Source organism: Canis lupus, chromosome 16, assembly GCF_048164855.1.
Source record: "Canis lupus baileyi chromosome 16, mCanLup2.hap1, whole genome shotgun sequence".
NCBI lineage: Eukaryota > Metazoa > Chordata > Mammalia > Carnivora > Canidae > Canis > Canis lupus.
This window is the reverse complement of record NC_132853.1, coordinates 27,407,479-27,423,585: the sequence shown is the minus strand read 5'-3', so window position 1 is coordinate 27,423,585 and position 16,107 is coordinate 27,407,479. Positions and strand designations below refer to the sequence as shown.

At 36.5% G+C, this 16,107-nt stretch overlaps 2 protein-coding genes and 1 long non-coding RNA gene across 5 annotated transcripts in view; all 3 read right to left on the bottom strand.

The window, feature by feature from the left end:
* The window catches only part of LOC140606414 (oligosaccharyltransferase complex subunit OSTC-like), a 29,538-nt gene extending 19,080 nt beyond the window's left edge, over positions 1-10,458 (bottom strand). The window contains exon 1 of the mRNA XM_072779776.1: positions 7,875-10,458. Coding sequence (XP_072635877.1) covers positions 9,372-9,896 — 525 coding nt within the window. The 5' untranslated portion in view covers positions 9,897-10,458 and the 3' untranslated portion in view covers positions 7,875-9,371. The remainder of the gene's footprint in view (positions 1-7,874) is intronic.
* Positions 1-16,107, bottom strand: part of SKA2 (spindle and kinetochore associated complex subunit 2) — a 35,726-nt gene that overhangs the window by 19,080 nt on the left and 539 nt on the right. Inside the window, exon 2 of one of the 3 annotated variants that reach the window (XM_072779779.1) lies at positions 14,516-14,687. The exons of 1 other annotated variant lie outside the window; for it this stretch is intronic. In XM_072779779.1, coding sequence (XP_072635880.1) covers positions 14,516-14,548 — 33 coding nt within the window. In that variant the 5' untranslated portion in view covers positions 14,549-14,687. Of the gene's footprint in view, positions 1-12,769; positions 12,833-14,515; positions 14,688-16,107 lie in introns of those variants that run through there. One more of the 3 variants, XM_072779777.1, reaches the window with a different exon arrangement.
* LOC140607472 (uncharacterized) lies at positions 14,940-16,005 on the bottom strand. The gene is made up of 2 exons (XR_012009473.1): positions 15,914-16,005; positions 14,940-15,358 (listed from the first exon to the last, which is right to left on the bottom strand). It is a non-coding gene; the product is annotated as an uncharacterized lncRNA (long non-coding RNA).

Here is a 16,107-nt window from a genome sequence, read left to right as displayed (position 1 = left end):
ATATGGAAATAGAAAAGCATATAAAACCTCCATCATCTATAATACCCATGCTCTATTAAAAATTTAAAAACTAGTTAACATTTTAAAAGTTGTTTCTCTATACATCTCTCTTAGATTTAGAGCCAAAATTAAGAGTTCTACTTTGTGGGATGCCTGGGTGGCTCAGCAGTTTAGCGCCTGCCTTTCACCCAGGGTGTGATCCTGGAATCCCCCCATCTGGTTCCCTGCATGGAGCCTGCTTCTACCTCTGCCTGTGTCTCTGCCTCTCTCTCTGTGTGTCTCTCATGAATAAATAAATAAAATCCTTTTTTAAAAAAAGTACTTAAAAACAAAATAAAACAAAAAATGGCACTTAAAATGTCTTTCAGAAAGGGGCACCTGAGTGGCTCAGTTAGTTGAGCATTTGACTCCTGGTTTTGGCACAGATCATGATCTCAGGGAATCCAGCCCTGCATGGGGCTCTCCGAATTTGGCATTTATTTTCTCCCTCTCCCTCTGCTCCTCTCCTTCCCAATAAAATAAATAAATAAAATCTTTTTAAAAAAATGTTTTTCAAAAATGAAGTCTTTATATTTACTTATATAATTGTTAGATTAAATGCTATGATTAAATTATCCAATAATCAGACTTTGTTAAGCAGACTAATAATTACTACACATGTATATGTACGTATATAAAGAAAATTCCTGGGGTACCTGGCTGGCTCAGTCAATAGAGCATGCCACTCTTGATCTCAGGATTCATGCCACATTGGGCACGAATTAAAAAAAAATTTTTTTTAATTAAAAAAAAAGAAAGAAAAAATTCCTATTGGCTTAATTTCCCATATTGGAATATGCTCAGGGACAACATTTCTTTTACATTAAAAAAAACGTACTAACCTATATAACATTTGGATGGAGAGTATGAGGAAAGGGACAAGGGAGAGGGCAAACCAAATTAAACAAATTAAACAAAGACTACACATTCAAGACCTAATTTGTTTAATTATTGAAAAAGACTACAGTTCCACAGCTTTATATATAATTGATGATATTACTTAACAATCTAAGCATAACTTTTTTTTTAATTTTTTATTTACTTATGATAGTCACACAGAGAGAGAGAGAGAGAGAGAGGCAGAGACATAGGCAGAGGGAGAAGCAGGCTCCATGCACTGGGAGCCCAACGTGGGATTCGATCCCGGGTCTCCAGGATCACGCCCCGGGCCAAAGGCAGGCACTAAACCGCTGCGCCACCCAGGGATCCCCTAAGCATAATTTTTTAAGTAACTTCTATTATAATAAGATACCAAAGAGTGTGCTCTCAATCAATGATATGATGGAGTCAGCTAAATTTTCAAAAACGTTTGTAAACCAGTTGTTAAACACAGGCATAACTAAAAATTAAATTATAGGGATTTAATTTAATGGGTCCAGAGTTTGAGTTTGGAAAGATGAAGAAGTTCTGGAAATGGGTGGTGGTTGTAGTTGTACAACAATGTGAATGTACTTAATACCACTAAACTATAAACTTAAAATGGTAAATTTTGTTAAGTATATTTTACCACAATTAAAAATTTTAAAAAACAATGTGAGAAAAACAGCTTGGAAGTAGAATGTAATCCTGTGAAGAACTGAACAGAACATTTCATGATAAATACAAAGGGAAGTTTTTACTTATTAGTGAAGTCAATGGGCTAGGGAATAAGCAGGGGGGAAAAAGATAAAAGGATACAAATGTGATGCTGAAAATTAGAAAAACAAGATTTTCTGCTTTGAACCCTTCATTTTCATATAAACAAAGAAACTAAGTGATTTGCCTCTAGTTCTATTTTCATTACTATGTTTTTTATGCAGTTAGACCAAAGTCTATACACAATATACATGACATTAAAGCCAGTAAGAGTCTCAGAGATGGGGAAGGGGGGCAGTGTTAAGACTTTACCAAAGGTTTTTTTGTTTTTAAGTTTCAAACCTAATATCACAAGTTAGTCCTTTAAAAAATTCCCTCTGAGCATAACCTGGTAATATAGTCCAGAAAAAAGAAAGTAAAAGAACTGAGATATAATATATGGTAGAAGTTCTAGCCCTGGTATCACTAACAAGCTATGTGGCCTTAGGTTAGTCTTCCATCTCTCTGGGTCTCTTCTATTAAATAAAAGAGTTGGAAATCTAAGGTCCCTTCCAACACTAATATTCTTTTATTTCATAATACTAAAAATAAATCCAAGTTTAATTTATCAAAATATTAGAATTTAGAAAAGACGAATTTCCTTCTTCTAAGATATTAAAACTTGACATTTGAGTTTCAGATTTTAATGTTTATAGTTAAGATTTAGCTTCTACTATCTGTTTTCTTCCAAAACAAAGTTGACTGTCATTTCAGTTTCAACTATATAATTTCTGCAACCTGCCCATCGTTCTTCCCAAACACCAAAACCCTATAAGCAATATTGCACTACTCAGAGCTATTTACACAGCAGAGACAATATCGATAGGGTTCTAGGATCTGGTCATAAACAGAAAATTTTTTAGTCACATGGTAGGAAATTTGCTGACCAAATATTATTAGTCTCCAAAATTCATTAGTGGTCTAAGGGAACAAACTAATGCTGATAAACATTATTCACAGCCCTCCTCAGTTATAAATTAGCCTCTTTACGCCTTGTTAACAGTGAGGTTGCTCTTTAATTAACTTTAGCTACCTATCTTATTTTTAGTATTAGAATACTTAAAATTAGTGAAATTGGGGGGCAGAAATGCTGAGGGAGAGGGAGAGAAAGAATCTTAAGCAGGTTCCACGCACAGTGTGGAACCCAACATGGCTCTTGATCTCACAACTCTGAGATCAAGATCTGAGCCAACATTAAGAATCAAATGCTTAACCAGCTGAGTCACCCAGGCACCCCCAAAATTGGTGAATTTTTTAAAACCCAAGACATTCATATTTCAGAAACCAGTTTTCTTCTAAATCAGTAATAAAAATAAATGGAAACTTTTATACCCATCTTATGAGTGATAAATTAAATATGCAATTTAGCTGGGTGAAGTCCATTGAAATCAACATTAAAGCCCCCAAAACAGCCAAATTACATTCTGCCAATTGAACACTCCCCCTCCTTTTTAAGGATTTTATTTATTTATTTGACAGAGAAAGAAAGTGAGAGAGCACAAGCCAGGGGAGAGGCAGAGGGAGAAGCAGACTCCCCACTGAGCAGGGAGCCCAATGCAAGTCTCAATCCCAGGACCCTGGGAACATGACCTGAGCCTAAAGCAGATGCTTAACTGACTTAGCAACCCAGGTGCCCGCCAATTGGACATCACTGGAAACAGACTGGGACTGTAAGGAAGATACTATATAAACAGGAAAAGGGGGATCCCTGGGTGGTGCAGTGGTTTGGCGCCTGCCTTTGGCCCAGGGCGCGATCCTGAAGACCCGGGATCGAATCCCACATCAGGCTCCCGGTGCATGGAGCCTGCTTCTCCCTCTGCCTGAGTCTCTGCCTCTCTCTCTCTCTCTGTGACTATCATAAATAAATAAATAAATTAAAAAAAAAAACAGGAAAAGGAATAGTTTAGGTAATAATTTTGAGTTTTAGAATATGCTACATATTTTCAAAACATATACTAGAATTATATAATTAGCTTAACACTTTAAGTAAATGGCAAAAGATATTAAACTCCATTCAAGGGGCACCTAGGTGACTCAGTGGTTGAACATCTGCCTTTGTTTGGCTCAGGGCGTGATCCTGGAGTCCAGGGATTGAGTCTGGCATCAGGCTTCTCGCATAGAGCCTGCTTCTCTGCCTATGTCTCTGCCTCCCTCTGTGGCTCTCATTAATAAATAAATAAAATCTTTTAAAAAATTTTTTAAAATTAAAAAGTTTATAAAAAAATAATAAACTCCACTCAACTATTTGGCAGCAAGGAGAAAAGAACTCCAGACCAATTTAAAACATGAGATGAGAGAAGTTGGTAGAGGTACATTCTAGACTCAGTAATTAGGCTTAGAAATACATTTTCCATAGAAACATCATTCTAAGAGAGAATTAGGCATTTTAATACTTCCAGATCTAGGTTAGCAGTAGTATCAAACAAAGAAACTAGTATTTAATAAACACACTCCTTTCTTTTCATTCCCCTCTCTCCAGTGCAGATTTTAAAACACCTTTATCTCTTTCTCTAAAATAAGTAAATAAATCTTTTTTTTTTTTAAGATTTATTCATAGAAACACAGAGAGAGAATGAGAGGCAGAGACATAGGCAGAGGGAGAAGCAGGCTCCATGCAGAGAGCCCGACATGGAACTCGATCCAGAGTCTCCAGGATCACACCCTGGGCTGCAGGCGGCGCTAAACTGCTGCGCCACCGGGGCTGCCCTAGTAAATAAATCTTTAAAAAAAAAGTTAAATACATACCTGCAAAAAAATAAAAAATCTACAACATAGGCTTAATACTCATAAAATTGTAGGGTTTTATTTCATTTTGCCTGTCTTCTAATTAAATTACAATGAATATGCATTACATGTATAACTATTTAAAGTACATTTTTTAAGCATAAGTACATTCTATATACTAAGTCACTCTTAAAGATCATTGAGGTTTGGGCACCTGGCTGGCTCAGTCAGCGGGATATGTGTCTTTTGATCTCCGGGCTATAGTTTCAGGACTCATGCTGGTTATAGCGTACTTAAAAATAAAATCTTTATTAAAAAAAATTTTTTAAAGATCACTGGGGTTCCCCAATACCTATAGAATTAATTCCAACTCTTAGTATAATTCTTCACAAGATGACATTAACATACTCCCCACCAAGCTTCACATTTTATACCTCAGCCAGTGAATTTCACTGTTCCAAATATGCGAGGCTAATTTTTAAAATCACTGATCTCTGATAGTGCCTAGCAAACAGCACAGTTCAAATACTATATTGTGTAATACAGAGAATATTGTGAAATCGATAATATTTATAATGTGTGTATAAAATACTCATGATAAATCATCTTAAAATTATAAAGTTAGAATATGTCATCAATATGACAACACAGGTACATTCCCAAACTATAGAACACAAATAGTGGACATACTTGAAACAAAAACTTAGTATAAACTTGAGGGAGTACATGTTTGGCAGCAATTCTTACTTATGTATATATACTGAAAAAGTATTAATTTCAAATACTTTCAACCTCTAAATAGCGAATATTCTTTCTTTTTTCTTTTTAAGATTTATTTTAGAGAGAGAGAGAGCACGAGTGGAAGGAGCAGAGGGAGAGAAAACTCAAGCAAGCTTCAGGCCAAGTAGGGACCCCAACACAGGGTTCAAGCGTAGGACCCTGAGATGGAACCAACAGTTGAATGCTTAACCAACTGTGTGACCCAGGTGCCCCTGGATAGCATAGTCTTAAGGGGCCTCTGATCCCATGGGGGCAAAGGTATACAAATCCCTGCTTACTAGTTAGCAAGCTAATGTATCTCTGTAAATTTTTCTGGTGAGGTGGAGGTCCACTAAAGATCTATGGCACAAAGGAAAAAAAAAAAAAAAGATTAAAAACCATCACTTTAAGAGAAATGTAGCTTCTGTCTTAGTGTCAATGACAAGCTAATGAACATTGGCAAATGAAATGAATGTCTGTACTCCTAGATGGAGCAGGGGGAAAAAAATGGAAAGTACAATAAGTACCAAGAGACAGTCTGATTTTTTTGTCATCCAAAAAAAAAAGTGTGATTGATTTGAAACCCAAATGCTAAGCATATCGCTAGGTACAAAAAAGGCAGACACTGTTATTTATTTATTTATTTATTTATTTATTTATTTATTTATTTATTTATTTATTTATTTTTATTTATTTATTTATCCTCTAGTGCCAGCCTGCTCTAGTAACACTGAAAGTTTGAAGTGCTGTCATTTACAATTAGGCAGATTGAATGGGGAAAGGAAGAATTTATAAAGTTACACATTTCCTAAGAAAAATAAATTGTTCTATAAAGTTAAATGTATTTTACAATCACTGTCACTACATGAAAATCTTAGTCAAAACTTAGATTTCCTCAATTATAAAATGAGAACAAAAACACTGAATCAAAGAATCAAGGATGGACTTTCTCAAACTTTTAAAATGTTATATATTGAGATAAAATAGAAGTAAAACCTGTTAAAGTCTGAGAATAGATTTTATCAGAGATATTCCTGGGGCCCCTTAGTGGCTCAGTCAGTTAAGCATCTGCCTTCAGCTGGGGTCATGATCCCAAGGTCCCTGAGTGGGCTTCTGCCTCTCTCCCTGCCCCTCTCCCCTACTCATGCTTTTGTGCTCTTTCTCTCTCTCTCTCTCTCTCAAATAAATAAATAAAATATTTTAAAAATAAGAGGGATTCTTAATATTGAAACTTTGTACTATATATTTATATATTTTTTAAAGATTTTATTTATTCATGAGAGACACAGAGAGAGGCAGAGACACAGGCAGAGGGAAAAGCAGGCTCCATGCGGGGAGCCTGATGCGGGGACTCAATCTGGGGACTCCAGGATCACACCCTCGGCTGAAGGCAGGTGCTAAGCCAGTGAGCCACCTACCTGGGTGTCCCTACTTTGTACTATATTTGCGTAACAAAGGTAAGATATTTTTTGTTTCAAAACCTAAAATTTCCCAATTGACTTTAAATGAATTCAAATGTATGGTCTTTCATGTACTATTATTGAAATTGAAGATGTGTTCATATCAAAATACAGTTCAAGGCAGAAGAAACCTTCCTTCTCCTCACCATCTGGTACATTTTTTTTTTTATTCTTATTCTACTAATATATAATCTTTTACCCAGAAAACTTAATGGTTGTAAAGCTCTGGATAGAAAGAAGACTCAAGGGGATCCCTGGGTGGCGCAGCAGTTTGGCGCCTGCCTTTGGCCCAAGGCGTGATCCTGGAGACCCGGGATCAAATCCCACGTCGGGCTCCCTGTGCATGGAGCCTGCTTCTCCCTCTGCCTCTGTCTCTGCCTCTCTCTCTCTCTCTGTATGACTATCATAAATAAGTAAAAAAATTAAAAAAAAGAAAGAAGACTCAAGTGATACATCTAAAAAGAAATGCATTACATTGTTAACAATTCACCTTTTTTTTTTTTTAAGTGACTCCATGCCCAATGTGGGGCTTGAACTCAGGACCTAAGATCAAAAGTCTCATGCTGGGGCAGCCTGGGCCTGATCCTGGAGACCCACCCACTCCCTGCATGGGGCCTGCTTCTCCCTCTGCCTGTGTCTCTGCCTCTCTATATGGGTCTCTCACGAATAAATAAATAAATCTTAAAAAAAAAAAAAAAAAAAAAAGTTGCATGCTATACTGACTAAGCCAGCCAGGTGCCCCTCAATTCACTTCTTTAAAGAAATGAGGTCCTCAAATTAAGCAGTTTTCTTCCCTCAGTCCCTCACCATGTAATATCCTATATTATTAAAAAACACAAAATTCTACCCAAGTGCTTAAATAGCCCAAGAGAGAATGGTAGGAAATTAAAAGTCAAAGAGGAAAACAGCCACATTTAAGCTAAGAGAGATAACTCAGAATGTCTTTATATATAAAATTTGGGAACAAAATGGTTTTCTCCCAAGCAGTCATGTTCTTCATTCCCTACCAAATGATGTCCTTGAGTCCATGCCTAATATCTCAGATCCTTTTTTCCTTCTGGTATCCATTCTCCTGGCTTTTAAGGACATTTGCTTAACAAATAGCTTACTTTTTTTTAAATTTCTGTAATTTATTTAGAATATGTTATAACAGTTCTTGCTCTACTGTTAAGATATAGAGCAGAAATAGAAATCACACTAAGCAGGTTATGAAAAATTTATAAACAAGACCTATACACTAAAAACTACAAAACACTATTGAAAGGAACTTTAAAAGACCTAACAAATCGGGATCCCTGGGTGGTGCAGCGGTTTGACGCCTGCCTTTGGCCCAGGGCGCGATCCTGGAGACCCGGGATCGAATCCCACGTCGGGCTCCCGGTGTATGGAGCCTGCTTCTCCCTCTGCCTGTGTCTCTGCCTCTCTCTCTCTCACTGTGTGCCTATCATAAAAAAAAAAAAAAAAAAAAAAGACCTAACAAATGGAGAGATAACGTTCAAGCATTAGAAAACTCATTATTATTAAACTATCAATTCCCCAAATTATTCTCTAGATTCAACATCAATCCCACCCAAAATCTCAAAAGGCTTTTTTTTTTTTTTTTTTTTTTGGTAGAAATTGACCAAAACCAAAACCAAAACCTTATTTGGAAATGCAAAATGTTAAAAAAAAATAAAAATAAAAATAATAAAATAATAAAAAATAAATAAAATTAAAAAATTAAAAAAAATTTAAAAAGGAAATGCAAAATAATTTAAAAGTTTCAGAAAACAAGGGCAAAGTTTGAGGCCTTACACTAGATGATTTCAAGACTTACCATACAAAGACAAACCATAAGAGACTCTTAACTTTAGTAAACAGATTCAGGGTTGCTGGAGGGGATGGATATCCAGTTATCATCCGTAATTGGATGATGGGCATTAAGAAGGGCACTTAGTAAAATGAACACTGAGTGTTATATGCAACTGATGAATCAGTTCTACCTCTGAAGCCAATAATTAAAAAAAAAAAAAAAAAAAAGACTTACTCTAAAGCAACAGCAACCATGACAGTGTATATGACATAATGGAATAAAACTGAGCTCAGGGATCCCTGGGTGGCGCAGCGGTTTGGCGCCTGCCTTTGGCCCAGGGCGCGATCCTGGAGACCCGGGATCGAATCCCACATCAGGCTCCCGGTGCATGGAGCCTGCTTCTCCCTCTGCCTGTGTCTCTGCCTCCCTCTCTCTCTCTGTGTGACTATCATAAATAAATAAAAATTTAAAAAAATAAAAAAATAAAATAAAACTGAGCTCAAAACTCAGTAGAGCATGCGACTTTTGATCTCAGGGTCCTGATTCAAGCCCCACATGGGGCATGGAGTCACTTAAAAAAAGGGTTAATTGTTAACAATGTAATGCATTTCTTCTTATTTATTTTTATTTATTTTATTTTTTTAAGGGGGCTGTAAGAAATAATCACTTTATTCAATATTATAGTTGTGGAAATGGGAGTATATTTTCTTTAAGAAATGAAAAACTAAGAAGAAAATGCCACTAAACATCATTGGTGTGTCAGTACAGGCCAGCAGGAGAAATACTGTGAGAAGTTTGTCTCTTTGATACCAAGAAGACATTCTAGTTCAAGCTTTAATATGATTCCTATTTCTCACGAGATGCTTCTTTTCTGCTGCTTCACTCTTTTTCCATATTTCACATCAGAGGATTGGTACAGCCTTTAAAACTTCATTAACAGGAGCAAATCCAATATCCACAGATTTCTTGTCAAAAGGCATTTTTTAACCCATCAGGTAGCCCGGCAGTTTCATTCTCATGAATACTCTAGCCATGAAAAAACTCAATAGGACACAGACGAATCCAATGAATAGAAGAAGAAATCTATTGAGTTTTGGAATATTTGGTGCATTCGATCGGTCCAGGATTATGAAACCTAAACCTCCCATTGTAAACAGGAAGCTGGATGCAAGTCCTTCCATAATATATTGTCCATTTACTCTGGAGGCCAAGAAAGCTACTGGTCTCTGATGTCCATGTTCATCAGTCATAGTACCAACACTTGGAGGTTCAACAATAACATCATAAATTATTCCTCCGGTGATGAGGAAGTAAGACACCACCACCACAGCATACACCGTCATGGCCGACCGCATGTGCACCCAGGGCGGCTTCTTCAGCTTCAGGTTCGGGCATTCGAGCACTAGGAACGCAACGCGGTACAAGATCTCCATGTTGGTGGCGGCAGGGCTGCATTTCTTTTTAGATATATCATTGAGTTTTCTTTCAATCCAGAGCTTTACAACCATTAAGTTTTCTGGGTAAAAGATTATGTATTAGTAGAATAAGAATAAAAAAATGTATCAGATGGTGAGGAGAAGGAAGGGTGTCTGGGTGGCTCGGCTGGTTCTTGATTTCAGGTCAGATCACAATCTCAGGGTTGTCAGCACAGTCTGCTTGAGGTTCTTTCTCCCTCTTTCTCTACCTACCCCTCCCCCCACACACATTTTCATGCTCCCTCTTTCTCTCTTTTTCAAATAAATAAAATCTTTAAACAAACAAACCACCCCATACATACATGTTCAAATGATTTGTTACAAAGGAACTAAGGGGGTATGCCTGGGTGGCTCAGCAGCTGAGTGCCTGCCTTCCGCCCAAGGGCATGATCCTGGAGTCCCAGGATTAAGTCCCACATCTGGCTCCCTGCATGGAGCCTGCTTCTCTGCCTGTGTCTCTGCCTCTCTCTCGGTCTCTCATGAATATATAAATAAAATCTTAAAAAAAGAAAAAAAGGAGTTAAGGGTAATTCAACAGGAAAATGATAGTCTTTTCAACAAATGGTACCAGAAAAAAGGAATATCCATATGCAAAACAAATAAATAAATAAAAAGACTTTCTACCCTCACTTATACCACATACAAAAATTACCTCTAAATGGACAGAGATCGGGCATCTGGGGAGGCTCAGTGCTTGAGCGTCTGCCTTCAGACTCGGGTCATGATCCCAGGGTCCAGTTCCACACTGAGATCCTCATAGGGAGCCACTGCCTATGTCTCTGCCTCTCTCTCTGTGTCTCTCATGAATAAATAAAATCTTTAAATAAATAAATAGAGATATAAATGTAAAAAATAGGGTGTGTGGTGGCTGAGTTGGTTAGATGCCCAACTCTTGGAGTCAGCTCAGGCCAGAATCTTGGGGTCCTGGGATTAAGCTCCATGTTAGGTTCCACACTCAGCAGGGAGTCTTCTTCTCCTGTCCCTCTCCCTCACACTGCTCATCCAATCTCTCTCTAAAATAAATAAATAATTTTTTATAATAAATGTAAAAACTAAAACTATAAACCTTCTAGAAGAAAACATTTGTGGACCTTGAGTTAGGCAAAGATTTCTGAGATAAAACACAAAAAGCATAATCCATAGCAGAATAGATGTATAAATTAGACTTCATCCAAATTTTTTATGTGAGAGGGCAAATAACAGAAAAAATTAAAAGACTCTTGTAATAGTTAAAAAGACAAACATTTCAATTTAAAAATAGGCAAAAGATTTCAACAGATATTTTACTAAAGAAGATATTCCAACAGCAAATAAGCACATGAAAAGATATTCAATATCATTAACCACTAAAGAAATGCAAATTCAAACTATAAGGAGATATCACTATACAACTATTAGAATAGCTAAAATGAAGTCTGACGTGACTGAGTGACTCTTGATTTTGGCTCAAGTCATGATCTCATGAGTCATGGGATCGAATCCCACATTGGGCTTTATACTTGCTGTGGAGTCTGCTTGGGATTCTCTCTCTCTCCCTCTCCCTCTGCCCATCCCACTGGTGCTCAATCTCCCTAAGATAAATTAATTAAAAAAAAAAAAAAAAAAGGGATGCCTGGGTTGCTCAACAGTTTGGCGCCTGCCTTCAGCCCAGGGCGTGATCCTGGAGTCCTGGGATCAAGTCCCACATCTAGCTTCCTGTATGGGGCGTGCTTCTCCCTCTGCCTGTGTCTCTGCCTCTCTCTCTCTCTCTTTATGTCTCTCATGAATAAATAGACAAAATCTTAAAAAAAAAAAAAAAAAAGACTGACAATACTAAGATACAGAATGTTGGTAAGAATGTGGAGAAACTGGAACTCTAAATCATAGCTTTGGTAAAGATTTTAGTGATTTTTTATGAGATGAAACACGTATTTTTATCACACTAACCAAGAGAAACAAAAACATTATGTCCAAACAAACAGAATACAATGTTTATAACAACTTTATTCATACTAGGTAAAACCTGGAAACAACCCAAAGTCCATAATCTGGTAAATAGATAGTTTGTAATAGTCTATACCAATGAAATACCACTCAGCAATACAAATGGTCCAACTAGTAATATGCACAACAATGTGGGTGAATCTCAGAAGCCCTGTACTAAGTGCAGGAAGCCAGGCATAAAAAACTGTAAGCCATAAATGAACCCATTTACCTTAACTTCTAGAAATGGCAAAACTAGAGATCAATGACTGTTAGGGAGTTTGGGAAAAGGAGGTTGACTACAAAGGGGTACAGGGGACTTTAGGTGATAGAAATGTTCTATCATTGGTGGTTACATCACTGCCCACATTTGTCAAAATTCATCAAATCGTGCAACTAAAATTGTTGTAATTTTATTTTAAGTAATTGTAAGTTTATTGTATGTAAATTATATCTCAAAACTGATTACAAAAAAAGTAACGGATTCACATTTTATTCTGTTTCATTATTACAAAAAAAGAACTTTAAAACAAACATTCTTAGTTTGAAATTCAAGGATGAACTATATTGTACACAAAATTAACACCAATTAGGATTTGGAGCAATTTATCTTATGAAATATACAGCAGAGATTGTTTTCATTACTTACTAATTCATCTTAAAACTCAAAAAAAACTCAAGATTTGCCAGAATCTATCCAGATCTATTACAGAAAGAAGAAAAATACAACTACTCATTTAAACAAGGCATAACAACTTCAACTATAAAAATTGTTATTTTAATGCATTTCAGCATTAATTACGATAGTGAGTTTTTAACTAGTTAAAAGAAAAAAAAAGGTTTTGTTTTTGTTTTTGTTTTTAAATTAGGACTTCCTAAAACATATACTTTGGGTAATAAAATTATATACTTTTCAGCAACAAGGATTATCATAAATTACTCACAGATACTGAAGAAAGATGTAAAGCAAGAATCAAAATTCTGGTGTGCATTCTGCTTTCAGATGCTTTGACGATACTATTGCACTGCTAGCTGTAAAGTACAGTAGTGCAATAAAGTCAGAGCATTCGTTAGCAGAAATTGGTAGGAAAGGAACACAAAAGCATCTTGCATCAGTTGAAGCTTCAATGTGAAAAGAATTTAAAGAAGGGTTGCCATTTTGGACAGAAGACATCCAAAACCTAAGAACATGTATATCAATGTTAAAAAGAAAGAACTGAACTTAAATATCAAAATAATAGTTTTCTGATGACTAACTTATGATTAATATTCAACAGAAACATAGAGAAAGGAATTTTGTAAATACGTCCTAAGCTTTGGAAGTTATTAACATGGGTATTGTTACTACCTTAAGACTAGTATTAACAAAACCGGTTATAATTACTACTAAGGCAAAGTCGTGAAAACTACGTTTTGCTGAAATGTGTTGTTCAGCTCCCCCATTGAAACTGACTGATTAAGTAAGCATATCAGAGAAAACAAATGAAAAGCAAAATAAGTTTCCTCAATCTCTAAATAATCTATCTTTCTGGAATCTAAACTACAATAAACTAAAAAGCTCTTAACCATCTTATGGCTTCTTACCTCAAAAGTTTACAGACTCCCAGGAAATTAATGTCCTAAATAAGACGCTACCTAAGGGAATACTATGGAAGGGGATTTTAAGATTTCAATTAACCCCTAAAGATCTGAAATATAGGAAGAAATCATCTCTATTTCCTCATATGTACAAAAATCACGGAAGAAATAATAATGGTACAGAGGGAGGTTCTGAGATTTATGAATAAGGTTTTCTTGGATTCAAGCCAACTATCATTATCCTAACCTTTTAACTGGTAAGAAACCATTTAAATGTCAGATATAAACCCAGAAATAGAAATAGTATCACAGTATCCCACTGTACTTTTGTGCACTATCACTAGTGGTACCTTAAAAGAACACTAGGCAAATACCACTTGAACCAGTAAGTGAACGGAAAAAAAGACAACAAAGATTACACTAAAATGAGCTTATTCCTCCCTTAATAATGTTGATTGATGCAAAAATACTCTCCATTACTTTCACTAAACTAAATAGTCTAGTTCAGCTACTTAGATTCAACCCCCTAAAAAATAAACTCAAATTAAGGATAGCTGGAACATGAGTAAGTGACTTGACCTCAAATCCTAGGCCACATAACTCAGGTATTAGAATAGTTCAATTCTACTAGCCAAGGATCAGGTTTTAAAGACAAGTGCTTCAGAGACAAATGTTTAATTTTCTGGACTAGAAGTTAATTCAAACAAGAAAAATATGAAATATTTTAAAAATGAGAACCAGGCTGACTACAAAATTAGAATAAGTACTTTCTTTTCAAAGTTAAATAGTATCCACTCTCTTTCATTTATTAAACTTTTAACATTAGTTCTTCAACAAATCCTTTATTCGAGTAATGTAGAACCAAAACTCAGTGAAGTGTATAGTAAATCATTTCTTTCCAATCTTACAAACTAAACCATAAACCAGTTCATAGATAAGACATTTTAAAGCACATGGCAAATCTGAAGATGAGACATACCATCTTTTACTATCCAGTCAAGAGAAAGCAGTAACAACAAACTATAATAGTTCAAATACATTTTTTAAACTCCGATGATTATGGAAACAAACTAATAACTTTAAGGGGGGGGGGAAGGCTACCATTAGGTTACCTGCAAATAATTTAAGACTTGCTTTCTTCTCATCTCTTAAAAAGAATTTTTAAAACTACCCCATTATTCAAACACCTAAAAGCTTAAGAATCTGGCTATCTTATAATTTTCTAGAACTTTTTTTCAGGATGTACACTCAATCATTTTCTTCTTAAATTAAAATGTGTTCAATCTAAAAAAAAAAAAAAAAAGTACCGTGAGAATACTGACTTTCATGCAAAGTCCAAAAAACTCTTAATTGGTACCTCAAAAATAAACAGCCAACTTGAAGGGGGGCGAAAAACTGTAACTGAATTACTACCATTTACCATCTTACAATTAGGCAGAAATATCCATCCAAAGGGAGGAATTCAGAATGGGGAAAGGAGCAAGACACTTAAACATTTATGCCTGTTGACAGAATCAAACTAGGATACTTGACATGTTTTTGGTTCTTTTGTTTCTTTGTTTAAAGACAGTTAATTATAAAAAATAATAATAATAATAACAAAACTTTAAGCTAAAAGTTCATTATTACAGGTTTGGAAAAGGGCAAAAAATTCTTCCTTCTTCACTGCCATCCCCACCTCCATGCCATCCCCCACAGACTCTCACAAAGAAAATTAAAACTCAAAATTGTTATAATCAACCGAAAGCCTTCAAATCAAATTTATATATGATAGGCACTACAATTCATGAATACATCAGAAGAAAATAACATATATATCAAGCTCTCACATTTTCTAGAGGTGGGAATGGGGGTGAGTGTGATACTCAATTTCTTCCAGGATCACAAGTGTGGAGGTTAAAGTGACCCAAGGTTCAGCCTGGAGAGAACAGCACTGGCCACAAATGATACCTAAGCTGTAATGCCAGGGGGTAGGTAGGGGGGTAGCGGATTACGATGGAGGAGAAAGATTTGGGCTTTTTTTACTTAACTTTGTTATTTTTAACAACAACAAAACAAAACAAAACAAAACAAAAAAACCCCGACAGGTGTTCAATGATGGGCGCGTCCTCCAAATTCCACATTTTAAAGAAAGCCAGCCCAATCCAAACGTAATGCAAGGGGCAAAGGGCTGAAGATAGAACAAGGGGAACTAAGAAGAAAAAAAGCGCGGGCGATCAAGCTGGTAGTCTAAGAATGGGAGGAAGGGAATAAAGAGGACAAGTAACGGAAGGATCCATAGAAGAAAACTAGGACAGCCTTCAGCTTGGCGCCCCCAAGCAGGCCTAGAAGCAGCGGGAGTCCTTTCCAATTATTCGCCTCCGCCCCCTACTTTCATAAATGAATGAAATTCGACAACTCAAAGGTAGGATGCCTTCCATGTCCCAATTCCTCCCATGCTTCAAGAAAGGAGCCTGAGGTTCATTCAGGTCCCCGTCGCTCACATCTCTCCCCCACCCAAGGAATGCCACCTTCAAGCCGAACAGAAATTGGTCTTGGGGCTTCTTTGGCCGCTAGGAAGTTATGCACTCAAGTCTAGAACCTTTCTCAGACTTTCTCAGCCCGCCTTGGAGAACGTGAACCGCTCTGCCCTAATGGGATTTCTCTCCGCCCCCCTCCGTTGATTCCCCACCCCACCCTCCATCCCCCTTCCTCGGAGTGTGAA